We start from the raw sequence: 17741 nt of genomic DNA on the forward strand, positions 1-17741 counted from the left end.
TCAGATAACAATGGCAAGGTGTACTGAAATTTAACCGTGATCTTATTAAGAAGGCGGTAATCTATACAAGGTCTCAGCGAACCATCCTTCTTGGCTACAAAAAAGAACCCTGCTCCTAATGGCGACGATGTCGGGCGAATATGCCCCTTCTCCAGGGATTCCTTCACATAACTGCGCATAGCGGTGTGCTCAGGCACGGACAAATTAAACAATCGACCTTTTGGGAATTTACTACCAGGAATCAAATTGATAGCACAATCACAATCCCTATGCGGAGGTAGGGTATTGGACTTGGGCTCATCAAATAAATCCCGGTAATCAGACAAGAACTCTGGTACCTCAGAAGGAGTGGATGACGAAATTGACAGAAATGGAACATCACCATGTACCCCCTGACAACCCCAGCTGGACACCGACATGGATTTCCAATCTAATACTGGATTATGGGCTTGTAGCCATGGCAACCCCAACACGACCACATCATGCAGATTATGCAACACCAAAAAGCGAATAACCTCCTGATGTGCAGGAGCCATGCACATGGTCAGCTGGGTCCAGTATTGAGGCTTATTCTTGGCCAAAGGCGTAGCATCAATTCCTCTCAATGGAATAGGACACTGCAAGGGCTCCAAGAAAAACCCACTACGCTTAGCATATTCCAAGTCCATCAAATTCAGGGCAGCGCCTGAATCCACAAATGCCATGACAGAATATGATGACAAAGAGCAGATCAAGGTAACGGACAGAAGAAATTTTGACTGTACAGTACCAATGGTGGCAGACCTAGCGAACCGCTTAGTGCGCTTAGGACAATCAGAGATAGCATGAGTGGAATCACCACAGTAGAAACACAGACCATTCAGACGTCTATGTTCTTGCCGTTCAACTCTGGTCAAGGTCCTATCACACTGCATAGGCTCAGGTTTAAGCTCAGGTAATACCGCCAAATGGTGCACAGGTTTACGCTCACGCAAGCGTCGACCGATCTGAATGGCCAAAGACATAGACTCATTCAAACCAGCAGGCATAGGAAATCCCACCATGACATCCTTAAGGGCTTCAGAGAGACCCTTTCTGAATATTGCTGCCAGTGCAGATTCATTCCATTGAGTGAGCACTGACCACTTTCTAAATTTCTGACAATATACCTCTATCTCATCCTGAGCCTGACAAAGAGCCAGCAAATTTTTTTCTGCCTGATCCACTGAATTAGGCTCATCGTACAGCAACCCAAGCGCCAGGAAAAACGCATCGATATTACACCCAGTCCTGAGGGTCGCCGCGCAAAAAAGAAATGACGATCCTAACCTGTTGAATTGGGTCACCAGAAGAGCGAGGTTTCAAAGCCAGAAATAGTTTACAATTATTTTTGAAACTCAGAAATTTAGTTCTATCTCCAAAAAACAAATCTGGAATAGGAATTCTCGGTTCAAGCAAAGAATTCTGGACCACAAAATCTTGAATATTTTGAAATCTGAGCTGATCCACACATGAAGACAGACCTTTAATGTCCATTGCTACACCTGTGTCCTGAACCACCCAAATGTCTAGGGAAAAAAAAAAAGACAAAACACAGTGCAAAGAAAAAAAAAATGGTCTCAGAACTTCTTTTTTCCCTCTATTGAGAATCATTAGCACTTTTGGCTTCCTGTACTGTTATGAAAGGCAATTCAGAATCACAATGGACATGGAGGTCAGAGCACATACAATGAACTGACAATAACCCAAAATAATAGAACGAGCTCTGAGACGTGGGAACTCTGCAGACCGCAATCCCTAAGCCTATCAAACCACACTAAAGGTAGCCGTGGAGCGCTCCTGATCAGAACCTAGGCGCCTCGTCACAGCCTGAGAAACTAGCTAATCCTGAAGATAGAAAAATAAGCCTACCTTGCCTCAGAGAAATTCCCCAAAGGAAAAGGCAGCCCCCCACATATAATGACTGTAAGATGAAAACACAAACATAGAGATGAAACAGATTTAGCAAAGTGAGGCCCGACTAGCTGAACAGAACGAGGATAGGGAAGATAACTTTGCGGTCAGCACAAAAACCTATAAAAAACCACGCAGAAGGGACAAAAAGACCCTCCGCACCGACTAACGGTACGGAGGTGGTCCCTCTGCGTCTCAGAGCTTCCAGCAGGCGAGAAAAACCAATAAAGCAAGCTGGACAGAAAAATAGCAACAAAATAACATAAGCAAAACTTAGCTTTGCAGAGCAGCAGGCCACAGGAATGATCCAGGGAAAAAACAAGTCCCACACTGAAACATTGACAGGAAGCATAGATCAAAGCATCAGGTGGAGTTAAGTAGAGAAGAAGCTAACGAGCTCACCAGATCACCTGAGGGAGGAAACTCAGAAGCTGCAGTACCACTTTCCTCTACAAACGGAAGATCCCAGAGAGAATCAGCTGAAGTACCACTTGTGACCACAGGAGTGAACTCTGCCACAGAATTCACAACAATTAACCTACTGTACATATTATCTACAAATAGACCATTAAACGGCCCCCACAAATCAGTATGCCTGGCTTATCCTATAAATTGGTAGGTGTTTTTTTCTCTCCTTGCTGACACACCTGGCTTATTAATTGAGGCAAAACACCACTTCATATGCACCCCTTTTCCTACCCCAGATTCCAGCGCACTCTTAAAGGGTTAAAATCATATGCCCAGCTCTTACTTCTAATAGGTATGTTGGTGTTATATCAATGTCTTACCACCTTCTAGCTCTCTTATGCATGCTGCAACCTCCTCTGTAGGTTGATATGGGTCGATTATGTTGGATAACCTTACTGTGGTATTTATGTCACTCACTGTGACCTTCCTGTATGATTGTCGCTAATTTCTTTATATGGTTTCTTTATTGTTTATTCTGCTTTATTTTGTAGTACACTGATGAAGGTCTTGAAAGACCGAAATGTTTGTTGTGACTACTGTATGTATCTCACAATACATTAAAACTGTTTTTTCATCACATCCACCCGAGTGTGCCAAGTATTACTATATAAGTGGGAAAATGCCAGTGATGAGGTCACCGCTAGCCATTGAGGCTGCGCTCGCAGCAGCTCATTCACCAGTGGTTTTCAGCCTGGACGGTCACATCTTGGCACCGTCCAGGTTGAAAACTATTTAGCCCCCAGACATGGATTACAGCGTGGGACAGAAAGACGGACAGGTACGGTATATTGTTGTTTTTTTTATTTTACTTTTATTATAGATCGAGGGCTTCGGTGGAATTAGACAATGCAGTAAGTATGGTATCATTGAGATTATAAAGGAGTCTGTGTCATTTTTTCAATTAAAGGATTTTATTCTGGCTGTGTCTTTATTTACATACAGTACAGACCAAAAGTTTGGACACATTCTCATTTAAAGATTTTTCTGTATTTTCATGACTATGAAAATTGTAAATTGACACTGAAGGCATGAAAACTATGAATTAACACATGTGGAATTATTTACTTAGCAAAAAAGTGTGAAACAACTGAAAATATGTCTTATATTCTAGGTTCTTCAAAGTAGCCACCTTTTGCTTTGATGACTGATTTGCACACTCTTGGCATTCTCTTGATGAGCTTAAAGAAGTAGTCACCGGGAATGGTCTTCCAACAATCTTGAAGGAGTTCCCAGAGATGCTTAGCACTTGTTGGCCCTTTTGCCTTCACTCTGCGGTCGAGCTCACCCCAAAACATCTTGATTAGGTTCAGGTCTGGTGACTGTGGAGGCCAGGTCATCTGCGTAGCACCCCATCACTCTCTTCCTTGGTCAAGTAGCCCTAACACAGCCAGGAGGTGTGTTTGGGGTCATTGTCTTGTTGAAAAATAAATGATGGTCCAACTAAGCGCAAACCGGATGGAATAGCATGCCGTTGCAAGATGCTGTGGTTGACATGCTGGTTCAGTGTGCCTTCAATTTTGAATAAATCCCCAACAGTGTCACCAGCAAAGCACCCCCACACCATCACACCTCCTCCTCCATGCTTCACGGTGGGAACCAGGCATGTAGAGTCCATCCGTTCACCTTTTCTGCGTCGCACAAAGACACAGTGGTTGGAACCAAAGATCTCAAATTTGGACTCATCAGACCAAAGCACAGATTTCCACTGGTCTAATGTCCATTCCTTGTGTTCTTTAGCCCAAACAAGTCTCTTCTGCTTGTTGCCTGTCCTTAGCAGTGGTATCCTGGCAGCTATTTTACCACGAAGGCCTGCTGCACAAAGTCTCCTCTTAACAGTTGATTTAGAGATATGTCTGCTGCTAGAACTCTGTGTGGCATTGACCTGGTCTTTAATCTGAGCTGCTGTTAACCTGCGATTTCTGAGGCTGGTGACTCTGATAAACTTATCCTCAGAAGCAGAGGTGACTCTTGCTCTTCCTTTCCTGGGGTGGTCCTCATGTGAGCCAGTTTCTTTGTAGCGCTTGATGGTTTTTGCCACTGCACTTGGGGACACTTTCAAAGTTTTCCCAATTTTTCGGACTGACTGACCTTCATTTCTTATAGTAATGATGGACACTCGTTTTTCTTTACTTACCTGCTTTTTACTTGCCATAATACAAATTCTAACAGTCTATTCAGTAGGACTATCAGCTGTGTATCCACCAGACTTCTGCACAACACAACTGATGGTCCCAACCCCATTTATAAGGTAAGAAATCCCACTTATTAAACCTAACAGGGCACACCTGTGAAGTGAAAACCATTCCAGGTGACTACCTCTTGAAGCTCATCAAGAGAATGCCAAGAGTGTGTAAAGCAGTCATCAAAGCAAAATGTGGCTACTTTGAAGAACCTAGAATATAAGACATAATTTCAGTTGTTTCACACTTTTTTTTGTTAATTATATAATTCCACATGTGTTCATTCAAAGTTTTGATGCCTTCAGTGTGAATTTACAATTTTCATAGTCATGAAAATACAGAAAAATCTTTAAATGAGGTGTGTCCAAACTTTTGGACTGTACTGTATAACTATAGGATTAGTATTGGATAGGTGTCTTATAGACACTTTTCCATTACTAAGCCATGGGCTTGATGTCACCTGACAATACAAAGGTGACATCAACCCCACAAATATTAACCGCAATTGCCACCGCTACAGGGCAAGAGGGAAGACCTGTGCAAAGCACCAGAATTGGCGCATCTAATAGATGTGCCTTTTCTGGGCAGCTGTGGGCTGCCGTTTTTAGGCTGGAGGGGGGCCAAAAGCAATGGCCCCTTACCAGCATGAGAATACAAGCCCCCAACTGTGAGCTTTAACAAGGCAGGTTGCCAATAATGCGGGGGACCCCATGCCATTTTTTAAAAATGATTTATTAAAATATTTAAAAAAAAAAACCACAGCATGTGGACCCCAGTGTGAGGATATGGCCGCTTACTAAAGACTATAGGACAAATGGATGTAGAGTGGAGACATAAAGACTTTTTCCTGCATGGACCACCGGTTACATCAATATTATTGTACTTTAATAGTTACTTTGCCTGATGTGTTTTATTAGTTATTTTCTTGCTGTGTTTTATTAGTGATTTTCTTGCTCATCAGTTCATGCTCAGGAATCAATGTATCTATTCAGTGGCAGTCAGCAGAGGAAGATGAGCAGACTAGAGCTTATGAAAACCTAAGGCGAGTTGTTGGAGGGATTTCGATGGAAGAGGATCCAAGCTGGAATGGATGGATGATCTATGGAGCTTTGGAGATTGTTGGCTGGAGGGGTATCCATGAGCTACGGTCAGGATAGCCATCGTCTGGAGGAACATAGGCTGTGACTGCACACTATACCAGCTGGAGATACAAAATCTGTGGGCCAACCAAAAGTTGGGAGACAGTGAGCATCGCCTGGTATGGAGCCAGTGGAACTACTGATCTCAGATTGGGAACTTGTGGACTGAGGACATTGTATGTTGGTCATCTATCTGGATTTGTTGTACAACCATGGATGTATGGAATAAAAAAAATTAGTAGCATCGTTAACCTGCCTAGGTGATTTTTATAACCCACAACCTCAGATCTTCACACCCTCTATTCTTGATAACCAACCTTGCTGAAGCTGACAGTTGAGGGTTGCAGCCCCCAGCTGTAAGTTTTGCCTGGTTGGTTCAAGAAAATAGGGGGGAACGCTCACCAGGTTTTTCATTCATTTATTTCATTATATCACAAGTGGCAGCTGAGGAATACCCCGATCATCCGCTCCTGCTGTCACTGTTATTAGCGGCAGCAAGTGTCGGATGATGGGAGTAAGAGTCCCAAAAGCCCCCACCTACTGTCATCGTTCAGACTTTAATATAACTCATCATTCTCTCCTGCTCACGCCGATCGCCGGCAGAGTAGGGGAGAATGATGAGAGGCGTCTTCAGCACCCGCCACCGGGGAACAGCGCTTACAGTAGCGCTTCTTCCCAGGTGGCCATCTGTGTGGTACTGATGCAGCACACGGTTGCCACACATGTGCCGCAAGTATTACACACATGGACACTGATATCTCCAGTATTGGTTTTTCCGGGATCGGAAATAAAAGGAAGTGTGAAATCGGCCTAAGGGAGATCTCATGACACTTTCTCTCCATCTACCTGATAATACGGAGGAACATTGGGATCTTCCTGTTTACAGTCCTGTGGAAGAAGAGGACGGGGACATCTCTCTGGTGTTGTCCTCTTACTGGATAGATCTGGAGGAAACACATACAGGGACTGAGTTCATTCTTTACATACAGATAATTATAGGCTGTGTGTATTTAGTGCTGTCTATTACCTGGTGATGTGAGGGACTGGGGAACCTCCATCATGGAGTCCTTGAACAGATATTTATGTCCTTCTAAATACGCCCACTCCCCCATGGAGAAATAGACAGCGACATCCTGACACCTTATAGGAACCTGACACATACAATGATACCGTCATCCCCCAATCCCTTCATAGCGTTACTGTATAATGTCCCAGCATTCCCAGCAGTGTCACCTCTCCAGTCAGCAGCTCAATCATCTTGTATGCGAGTTCTAGGATCTTCTGGTCATTGATGTTCTCATGTATCAGGGGGTGAGGTGGAGGCTCCATGATTGGACTTAGGGGTCTTCCCCATCCCTCAGACACAGGGTCCTGACAGCGCTCACTAGAGGTCTTCTTCACTACTGTATAGTCCTGGTTATGGAGAGACATATTAATAAATCTCACTACAGACATTTCCAGAGTCCTCACCTCTCCAGTTCTGTCCATCTGTTATTCCCATAGATAAGAATGATGTGATGTGTCATAATTAAAATCTCTCACCTCTCCAGTAAGCCGGAAGAGGATCTCTAGGGTGAGGTGTAATATCCTCTCCGCCATCTTGTCTTTGTCCATATCCATCTTTGATGGGTAAATCAGGAAAATTCTCTTATACAGAAGATCTTCACTGAGAGGATCTGATATTGTAGAGACCTGAATGAGAAGAAGATGAGCCGATGTAACATCATAAATATCCTGTGTAATAATACAATTACTGGAGATAATAAGGGAAACATGAGGAGATGTATTATTTTACAGCATTTAGTTTCCTTCTTTACATCTACTAATAAAACCTATATATTTACGTCACAGACAACAAGCAGTTTATTCCTCGGAGTCGGCAGCTGAATACGTTTCTCATAGACTCATCTTCCATAACGCTAATTCTCGTCTCATTTACCGACACTGGAATCGGCATTAGCAATACTGCAGGAGATATTCATTACACGTGACAGGAGAAATAAATACTTCATGATGAGGACGACATCTTCATCTCCTACTTCGGCTCTAGAAACCTATTTGTCCAGAGTCGGTCACTGACTCCATCACCACCGGCCGTCTATATGAAGGTTTCCCGTCTTTCCCGCACTGTAATCTTCTATCACGTTAGATCTCAGCTCTGATTCACACACAGAAGTTTGAGGCTTTTATAAGAGACTAGATGGTGGCCCGATTCTAACGCATCGGGTATTCTAGAATATGTATGTAGTTTATTTATGAAGATTTTAGAATAATACATTGAATACACAGGATTCGGCCGGCCGCGACCAATTAGCAAAGTGTGGTTCAAATCCCGTGCCAATTCGCGGCCGGACTGCGCCGGTCGCTGATTGTTTGCGGCCGGCCACATAGTATATAGCACAGCCACATAGTATAAAACAGCCCACGTAGTAAATAGCACAGCCACGTAGTATATAGCACAGCCCACGCAGTATATTGCACAGCTAACATAGTACATTGCACAGCCCACGTAGTACATTGCACAGCCCATGTAGTATATTGTACAGCCCACGTAGTATATTGTACAGCCCACGTAGTATATTGTACAGCCCACGTAGTATATTGCACAGCCCATGCAGTATATTGCACAGCACACGTAGTATATTGTACAGCCCACGTAGTATATTGTACAGCCCACGTAGTATATTGCACAGCCCATGCAGTACATTGCACAGCCCACGTAGTATATAGCACAGCCCACGCAGTATATTGCACAGCCCACGCAGTATATTGCACAGCCCACGTAGTATATTGTACAGCCCACGTAGTATATTGTACAGCCCACGTAGTATATTGCACAGCCCATGCAGTACATTGCACAGCCCACGTAGTATATAGCACAGCCCACGCAGTATATTGCACAGCCCACGCAGTATATTGCACAGCCCACGTAGTATATTGTACAGCCCACGTAGTATATTGCACAGCCCATGCAGTACATTGCACAGCCCACGTAGTATATAGCACAGCCCATGCAGTATATTGCACAGCCCACGCAGTATATTGCACAGCCCACGTAGTATATTGCACAGCCCACGTAGTACATTGCACAGCCCACGTAGTACATTGCACAGACAACGTAGTATATAGCACAGCTCACGCAGTATATTGCACAGCCCACACAGTATATTGCACAGCTCACATAGCATATAACACAGCCACATAGTTTATAACAGGCCACGTAGTGTATAACACAGGCCACGTAGTGTATAACACAGGCCACGTAGTGTACAAAACAGGCCACGTAGTGTATAACAGCCCACGTAGTATATTGCACAGCCCACGCAGTATATTGCACAGCCCATGTAGTATATAGCAATGTGGGCATCATATCCCTGTTAAAGAAATGAATTAAAATAAAAAATAGTTATATACTCACTGACAGCTACGTCATCATCTCGCGAGACCGCAATGCATGGAGCGGTCACTGAAGTGTCGCGAGGAGTGGGAAAGGCCGGTTCTGGATCCAAGGGGCTGACGGACAGTAAGTATATAACGATTTTTTTTTCTTTTTTTAATTATTTTTAAAATTAGATCTTTTTACTATTGATGCTGCATAGGCAGCATCAATAGTAAAAAGTTGGTCACACAGGGTTAATAGCCACGTTAACGGAGTGCGTTACATCCCGGCATAATGCGGTCCATTAGCGCTGCCATTAACCCTGTGTGAACGCTGACTGGAGGGGAGTATGGAGCGAGCACTGACTGCGGGGAGTAAGGAGCGGCCATTTTGCTGCCGGACTGTGCCCGTCACTGATTGGTCGCGGCAAAACAGCCACGACCAATCAGCAACTTGGGATTTCCGTTACGGACAGAAAGACAGACGGAAGTGACCCTTAGACAATTATATAGTAGATTGTTGGTAAGAACAAGTAGATTGTTGGTAAGATTGTAGGCCAATGTCTCCATGTAGTTTCTTTTTCTCGGGATATGATGGGTTTTTCTTTGGTACTTTCCCCCCAATTAGAAGGGACACCTGTGGATATTGGGGTCTTTACCTGCTACAGTCCTGGTGGGATTTACTCGGTAAAGTTGACTTTGGACAAATATCACCATCAATTACCCTCAGACTGAAGGAACATCGCTCCTCTATTCGGATCTATGGATCCAGGATGAAATCCACTGCGGCCCCTGCAAGAAAAGAAGGAGAAAGAGCAGAAGTTGGGGGAGACCACCGAGGCCTGAGATTTCTACGGCTGCTCTGTGCACACAGGACCTGTGATGAGGTCACAGGAGGGGAGGAGTCAGGGGTCACATGATCAGGAGCCTCAGTGTATGTAGGACTCTGCTGTGCTGGTTGTCATGGTGCTGGATGAGGGGAAGTTTATGTGTGAGGTCAGGAGGGGTTTACAGTGTGGATGTAGCGGAGCCGTGTGTGTACGAGGTGTACGGAGCGGAGCCGTGTGTGTACGAGGTGTACGGAGCAGAGCCGTGTGTGTACGAGGTGTACGGAGCAGAGCCGTGTGTATGAAGTGTACGGAGCGGAGCCGTGTGTGTACGAGGTGTACGGAGCAGAGCCGTGTGTATGAGGTGTACGGAGCGGAGCCGTGTGTGTACGAGGTGTACGGAGCAGAGCCGTGTGTGTACGAGGTGTACGGAGCAGAGCCGTGTGTGTACGAGGTGTACGGAGCAGAGCCGTGTGTATGAGGTGTACGGAGCGGAGCTGTGTGTGTACGAGGTGTACGGAGCAGAGCCGTGTGTGTACGAGGTGTACGGAGCAGAGCCGTGTGTGTACGAGGTGTACGGAGCAGAGCCGTGTGTGTACGAGGTGTACGGAGCAGAGCCGTGTGTGTACGAGGTGTACAGAGCGGAGCTGTGTGTGTACGAGGTGTACGGAGCGGAGCTGTGTGTGTACGAGGTCTATGTAGCGGAGCCGTGTGTGTACGAGGTGTACGGAGCGGAGCTGTGTGTGTACGAGGTGTACGGAGCGGAGTTGTGTGTATACGAGGTCTATGTAGCGGAGCCGTGTGTGTGCGAGGTGTACGGAGCGGAGCTGTGTGTGTACGAGGTGTACGGAGCGGAGTTGTGTGTATACGAGGTCTATGTAGCGGAGCCGTGTGTGTGCGAGGTGTTAGACTTAACTGCATATGTTAAGTAATCTATATTTTTCATTATTGAAATAGATATTTTGCAGTCCCCCCGATTATGATTTGAGAAATATTATAATCAATCCTAAACTCATTCTCTCACCATTCATATCACATTCATTCTTTATTCTGAAAACTTTGTATCAACACCTGTGTTGAATGACATCTAAGCTTTGAAAATTATATAAAAATTAAACCAGAGATATATTTTTCCATTTTATCTTTCTTGAAATATCTCTTTTCATTTCTGTCTTTATCTTTTTCTAAATTGTCTTAATTTTACACATAACTATTTGATATATTATACACAGCAAAACTACAATAAATATAATAACAATCAGATTAGATAATACATTTCCTGCTGCCATTTTCGCTGAAGACTGGGACCAACTAGTTAGTGATTTTCCTAAATTTCTCCACCAAGATGAGCCTGACATACTCATCCATTCATGTTCAATATAATTTTAATTCCCTTGCTCATGTCTGAATACAGTTTCAGCTTATTTTAATTGATTTGTTAACACATTTAAAGGGAACCTGTCACCCCCAAAATCGAAGGTGAGCTGAGCCCACCGGCATCAGGGGCTTATCTACAGCATTCTGTAATGCTGTAGACAAACCTCCTTTGTATCCTGAAAAATGAGAAAAAGAGGTTAGATTATACTCACCTGGGAGGGCGGTCCGATGGGCGTCGTGATCCGGTCCGGGGCCTCCCATCTTCTTACGATGACGTCATCTTCTTGTCTTCACGCTGCGGCTCTGGCGCAGGCGTACTTTGTCTTCCCTGTTGAGGGCAGAGCAAAGTACTGCAGCGCCCAGGAGCCGGGCCTCTCTGACATTTCCCGGCGCTGGGCCTCTCTGACATTTCCCGGCGCCTGCGCACTGCAGTACTTTGCTCTGCCCTCAACAGGGCACACAAAGTACGCCTGCGCCAGAGCCACAACGTGAAGACAAGAAGAGGACATCATCGTAAGAAGATGGGAGGAAAGGACCGTGACGCCCATCAGACCGGACCACAGCGGGACCACCCCTGGGTGAGTATAATATAACCTCTTTTTTTTTATCTTTCAGGATAAATCGGGGGCTTATCTGCAACATTACATAATGCTGTAGATAAGCCCCTGATGCCGGTGGCCTTAGCTCACCTTCGATTTTGGGGGTGACAGGTTCCCTTTAACAAACCCTTGTCTTTCTTTATCTCATTTGTCCACATATCCCAAGGAAAATTATTTATTTGTGACAAGCTGAACTGTATCGGGAGGATTTTCAGATTTCTTGTGCCTGTTGATGTAATATTTATACTTCCTTCCTTTTTTGAGAGTTTTCACATTTTCCTCAATACAATATAAACCTATTGTCAGACTTTCAGCATGTACACAAAATGAAAAGAATGCAGAAACAACTTCTTTTTCTGACATAACTTGGAAACAAATCTTCTTAGCGCTTACTGGTGTCACCAAGTCATGGATCGTGTGTACATTCTCCACTCTGGCATGTCATGAGGTATGATTATGGAAACATGAATAATTAATGACTTTGTCCTGTCCACGTAGACACATTACCTTAGAAATAACATTTAAGCATGAATAAATGTCTAATTGTTCAGTGTTTGTGCCATCAAATGCAAAATCTGTGTCCTGTAATTGATAATATAGCAATTGTGTTTGACTAACAGGAATTCCCAGAACAGTTATAGGAACCAGGGTTTCTTCTCTTCCCGACAACCATTGTTCTATTCCCATTTCCATGTTAATGAGATGTGATTGATACTGGGGATATCTAGAAGATTTTTTCCAGTTAGACATGATAAAAGTCCATATCATACTCATAAACACTCCATCTCGTAATAATGGTTTAGATTGGAACTGATTGATTTGGAAAGGAGTAGATGGTTGAAACCTTGTCTACTGCTGACCATCCACTTCACATTGACATCTTTACATTGTAGTTATTTTTACTTAAAACGCAACACTGGTAAAGTCCAGAATCCTAAGGAGATGGATTATCTACAGAAAAAATAAATTTCTTATTCAACCAACTCACATTACCGGATTCACCTCTGTGTATAACATTTATTGGACCATTTGAAAAACTTCCCAAAAAGAATCTATCTTTGGTCCATGTCAACAGAGATTCTGTAGGTAATTCTAACCTTGTGTTGCATTTTAATAATAAAGGAGACATATTTTCTTGACTATGTATTGCTTGTGGTGTAACCCTTACTTCTGGAGCTAGAGTATTTGTTACTGTAAAAACTACAGATACCTGTACTTGTACTGGTTCTCTTTAAGTTCCATGTTTTTACCCAATCTTCATCTCCTTCTGTAACAGAAAGTAATGAAGGATCCAAAATTTTCCAAAAAAGTTGTGTCGTTAGCCAAATATCTGTTTTGGATCTTCCATCTTTCCGTTTTGTGATCATATCATTTGTAATATCACCTGAGCACACAGCTTTTTCAACTGTATAAACCCAGTCTTAGGTCCTGTGGTAGCATGTAATATTATGTCAGTGTCATGTATGAAGTGTAGCTCAATACAGCATTTTACACCATAACCCATGCAAATGTTTCCGGTAATATCTACTGAATCATCCGGTATTTATCTATTAGGTTTTGTATACTACACCATGTTCCAAATTATTATGAAAATGACATTTTTCTCGGATTTTCCTAAATGGTCGGTGCAAATGACAGTCAGTCTAATAAAAGTCATCACCCGTTAGATTATATATATCGAATTTTATTGAAGAAACCTCCCAATGATAACAGTATAATCTCCAAAATGAATAAAAACTCAAAATGAACTGTTCCAAATTATTAGGTACAGTAGAATTTCTAAACATTTTATATGTTTTAAAGAACTGAAAATGCTCATTTGTGGAATTTGCAGCATTAGGAGGTCACATTCACTGAACAAAAAGGCTATTTAACTCCAAAACCTCCTAACAGGCCAAGTTACATGTTAACATAGGAACCCTTCTTTGATATCACCGTCACTATTCTTGCATCCATTGAACTTGTGAGTTTTTGGAGAGTTTCTGCTTGTATTTCTTTGTATGAAGTCAGAATAGCCCCCCAGAGCTGCTGTTTTGATGTGAACTGCCTCCCACCCTCATAGATCTTTTGCTTGATGATACTCCAAAGGTTCTCTATAGGGTTGAGGTCAGGGGAAGATGGTGGCCACACCATGAGTTTATCTCCTTTTATGCCCATAGCAGCTAATGACTCAGAGGTATTCTTTGCAGCATGAGATGGTGCATTGTTATGCATGAAGATGATTTTCCTCCTGAAGGCACGTTTCTGCTTTTTATACCATTGAGGAAAGTTGTCAGTCAGAATCTCTATATACTTTAGCGAGGTCATTTTCACCTTCAGGAACCTTAACCGGTCCTACCACCTGTTTCCCCATGATTCCGGTGCAAAACATGACTCCTCCACCTCCTTGCTGACATCGCAGCCTTGTTGGGACATGGTGGCCATCCACCAACCATCCACTACTCCATCCATCTGGACCATCCAGGGTTGCTTGACACTCATCAGTAAACAAGACTGTTGGAAAATTAGTCTTCATGAATGTCTGGGCCCACTGCAACCGTTTCTGCTTGTGAACACTATTTAGGGGTAGCCGAATAGTAGGTTTATGAACCACAGCAAGCCTTTGAAGGATCCTATACCTTCAGGTTCGAGGGACTCCAGAGGCTCCAGCAGCTTCAAATATCTGTTTGCTGGTTTGTAATGGCTTTTTAGCAGCTGCTCTCTTAATCCGATGAACTTGCCTGGCAGAAACCTTCCTCATTATGCCTTTATCAGCACAAACACGTCTGTACTCAGATTCAACCACAAATCTCTTAACAGTACGATGATCACACTTAAGTTTTCGGGAAATATCTAATGTTTCCATCCCTTGACCAAGGCATTGCACTATTTGATGCTTTTCGGCAGCAGAGAGATCCTTTTTCTTTCCCATGTTACTTGAAAACTCTGGCTTGCTTAATAAGGTGGAACATCATTTTTAAGTAGTTTTCCTTTAATTAGAATCACCTAGAAAACTAATTATCACATGTGTTTAAGATTGATTTTAGTGATCCATTAAGCCCTGAGAGACAATACTATCCACAAGTTTATTTGAAAAACAAAACAATTAAATCGTTATGACACTTAAATACAATTTGCATAACAATTTGGAACACAGTGTAGATCCTTTTGGTTTCTGTGAGCGTAGAGTTCTTTTGAAAGGTTCATTCATTTCACTAGTATTCGCTCCATGATGTAAAATATCTTCTGCATAGATCACAGTTGAAATAGTACAAAGTAGCAGAAATTTAATTCCCATCAGATAGTAGCTTTTCCTGGGAAATGTCTTCTGAAGGATTGATGTTGAATCACTTCCATCAACGACATGGTGTTTCATATTCCAGCTCTTATTGGAATCCATTTCTTACTAAAAGAAATGCAGTATCATTATTTTGCAACATACAATTTGCATTGATCGACATGTACCCACACTCTTTGTTGTCTGCGGGTATTTTTAACCACATTAGATGCTTGTTGTACAAGAATCATACCTTGTCCCATGGTTTCGATTATCTCAAAGGGACTTTCCCAGTTACTTTCCCATGGTCCACTCTTCCTGAAAGTTTTAATCATCACTAGAGCCCCTTTCTTGAATTTGGATTCATATGGTGGCTCCATTCTCTGCATTCTTGATGCAAATGTGGAAGAATAGTTTTACGGCAACAATTGCAACCATTTGGACCTTGCAACAGCATCTTTTTGAGGTGTGAACAAAAATGGTTCAAGTGGAAAAATCAATGGCATTTTTCTTCCTGTCATTAGTTCAAAAGGAGTAAATTGAGTTGTGGAACAAGTTGTTCCTCTCACACTCAACAGTACCAAAGTTACGGCATTGACCCAAGTATTGCCTTTGTCCAATAACATCTTGACAATTCTGGATTTTATTGTTCTATTTATCCTTTCCACAATACCAGTGGACTGTGGATGGTAAGGTACAAGGAATTGTTGTTGTTCCCCTAGAATAGTACAAACTGCTTGCATGATTTTTCCTGTAAAGTGACTTCCTCGATCAGAGGAGATCATTCTTGGGATCCCCAAGTACAATAGACATGATAAACTAATGCTCTAATTGTAGACAAAGCATAATCTTTCCTGACAGGTAATATTTCAACCCATTTAGAAAAAAACATTTACTACAATCAATGCATACCTGAGACCATTTTTACCTTATGGTAACGGTCCAATGTAGTTGATTTGTAACGTTGACCAAGGAAAAAATACTGTGCTCAAAAAACAAACACTAAGTTTAAAAATGGGGTATACTGTGTATGCCTAGTGAGCACTACACTCACAACCTGCCTGGCTGTGGGGGTTGGCACCCTACAGGGAAACGTTATGGCACCCCCACTCCGCGGTGGCTGTCCCTGGATGTCCTGATGTACCCTATGATAACCACGGGGCACCCACTACCCACAGCATAGGACCCACTGCAGGCTAGACAAAGATACTCCTGCACTAAAGGAATACTAGATCCCCATATATAAAAACAAATGTAAAGAACACATAAGGCGAACAGGCAATGATGTGCTATTGAGGGAGTCTTTTTGGGGCACAGTCTTTTATAGGTTCATTATACCAGTCATGGCTAATCCCACCAACTATGGCTGAACCAATTGAACAGTGTCACCCGGAGATACACAGATGTGTGACCACATGTATCGATACCATAGTCCAAACACTTATCTCCCTCTATGCGTCGTTTGCCACAGACCACAGCACCTCTACGCGTTTCGCCCCATGCGGGCTCCTCAGGAGGCAAGATTCATTGATGCAGTGTGTCCTGATGCGGTGTCATGGCTACGCAGCCCTCATGTCCCACGCTTTTTAATGAATCTTGCCTACAAACTGGTGAATCTGGTTGTAGCATCAAATCAAGATTTGTGACACTTAATTGAGCTCCTGTATCAATAAGAAATACAACATTCGGTCTTGATAAATTTCCTTTGATAAATGGTCTTCCAGAGTCATCCAATTTAACGAGTCACAAATTCCAATGGATGGGGTGTAGGAGTAGTCTATGATTGTCAGAAGATGGAGGAGATGGGAGAAGACCAATGTCCTTTTTAAAAGCACTTGGAATTCTGTCCCTGGACTCAGTCTCCTTCACTGTCGTCTCTCTGATCTGTCTGATTAATGGTGCATACGGTGACTGCGTTTGTCTGTTGTCAGTGTGAGTAGGTGCAGAAGAATGTAATGGAGGTGCAGAAGGTTTGGTGGATGATTTTGGCACGAGTCCATTTTCCCTTCCAAGCTTACCTGTTCCTTGTGTACCTGTCTGATTCTGCTCTCAAGAATTTTCTACACTGCCATTTTAAGTGTCCAGGTATACCACAAAAATAACAATGGATATTGTTCCTTTGTGTAGTATTTTTACCTCTATGATCAATATAATCTCTGTTCTTGGATGTTACTGTGGGTCTAGGTTTCAGCTGATTTCTTTCTCATGAACTACAGCTATTTTAGTCAAAAACTGTTGCTTCTTGCAATGATGGCTGAGCACTAGCCAATTGCTCTGAGGCAGGCTCTAAATATTTGAACTTTTTTTTACAAAAAAATCTGATCATGGATGTTAGCTCCGCATGAGGCCTAAGATTCATCACCATCCTAAAGGCCTGTTCAAATTTTACCAAAAATGCAAATGGGTCAACATTAATATTAGTTCGTACATTTTCCAGGACATCAATTGAAGGAGTGGCTTCGCCGGTCGTAAACAGTATTAATTGTCTAAGTCTGTCTTCTTTTGTGCTAAGACCATGGAGAAATCAAGAAGACCATGGAGAAATCACCAACCACACAACTGAAGAACCGATATCAAATCTTTGT

General features: G+C 42.9%; 1 protein-coding gene across 1 annotated transcript in view; it reads right to left on the reverse strand.

Annotated features, from left to right (window-relative positions):
• The window catches only part of LOC138663353 (zinc finger protein 585A-like), a 169609-nt gene extending 159660 nt beyond the window's left edge, over positions 1–9949 (reverse strand). The window contains exons 1-5 of the mRNA XM_069749533.1: positions 9822–9949; positions 7262–7411; positions 6953–7132; positions 6747–6870; positions 6584–6663 (exon numbers count right to left, since the gene is read on the reverse strand). Of these exons, the coding sequence (XP_069605634.1) occupies positions 6584–6663; positions 6747–6870; positions 6953–7132; positions 7262–7339 (462 nt within the window). The 5' untranslated portion in view covers positions 7340–7411; positions 9822–9949. The remainder of the gene's footprint in view (positions 1–6583; positions 6664–6746; positions 6871–6952; positions 7133–7261; positions 7412–9821) is intronic.
• Between the last annotated feature and the right edge of the window lie 7792 nt (positions 9950–17741).

This window comes from Ranitomeya imitator, chromosome 2, assembly GCF_032444005.1.
Source record: "Ranitomeya imitator isolate aRanImi1 chromosome 2, aRanImi1.pri, whole genome shotgun sequence".
Classification (NCBI taxonomy): Eukaryota; Metazoa; Chordata; class Amphibia; order Anura; family Dendrobatidae; genus Ranitomeya; species Ranitomeya imitator.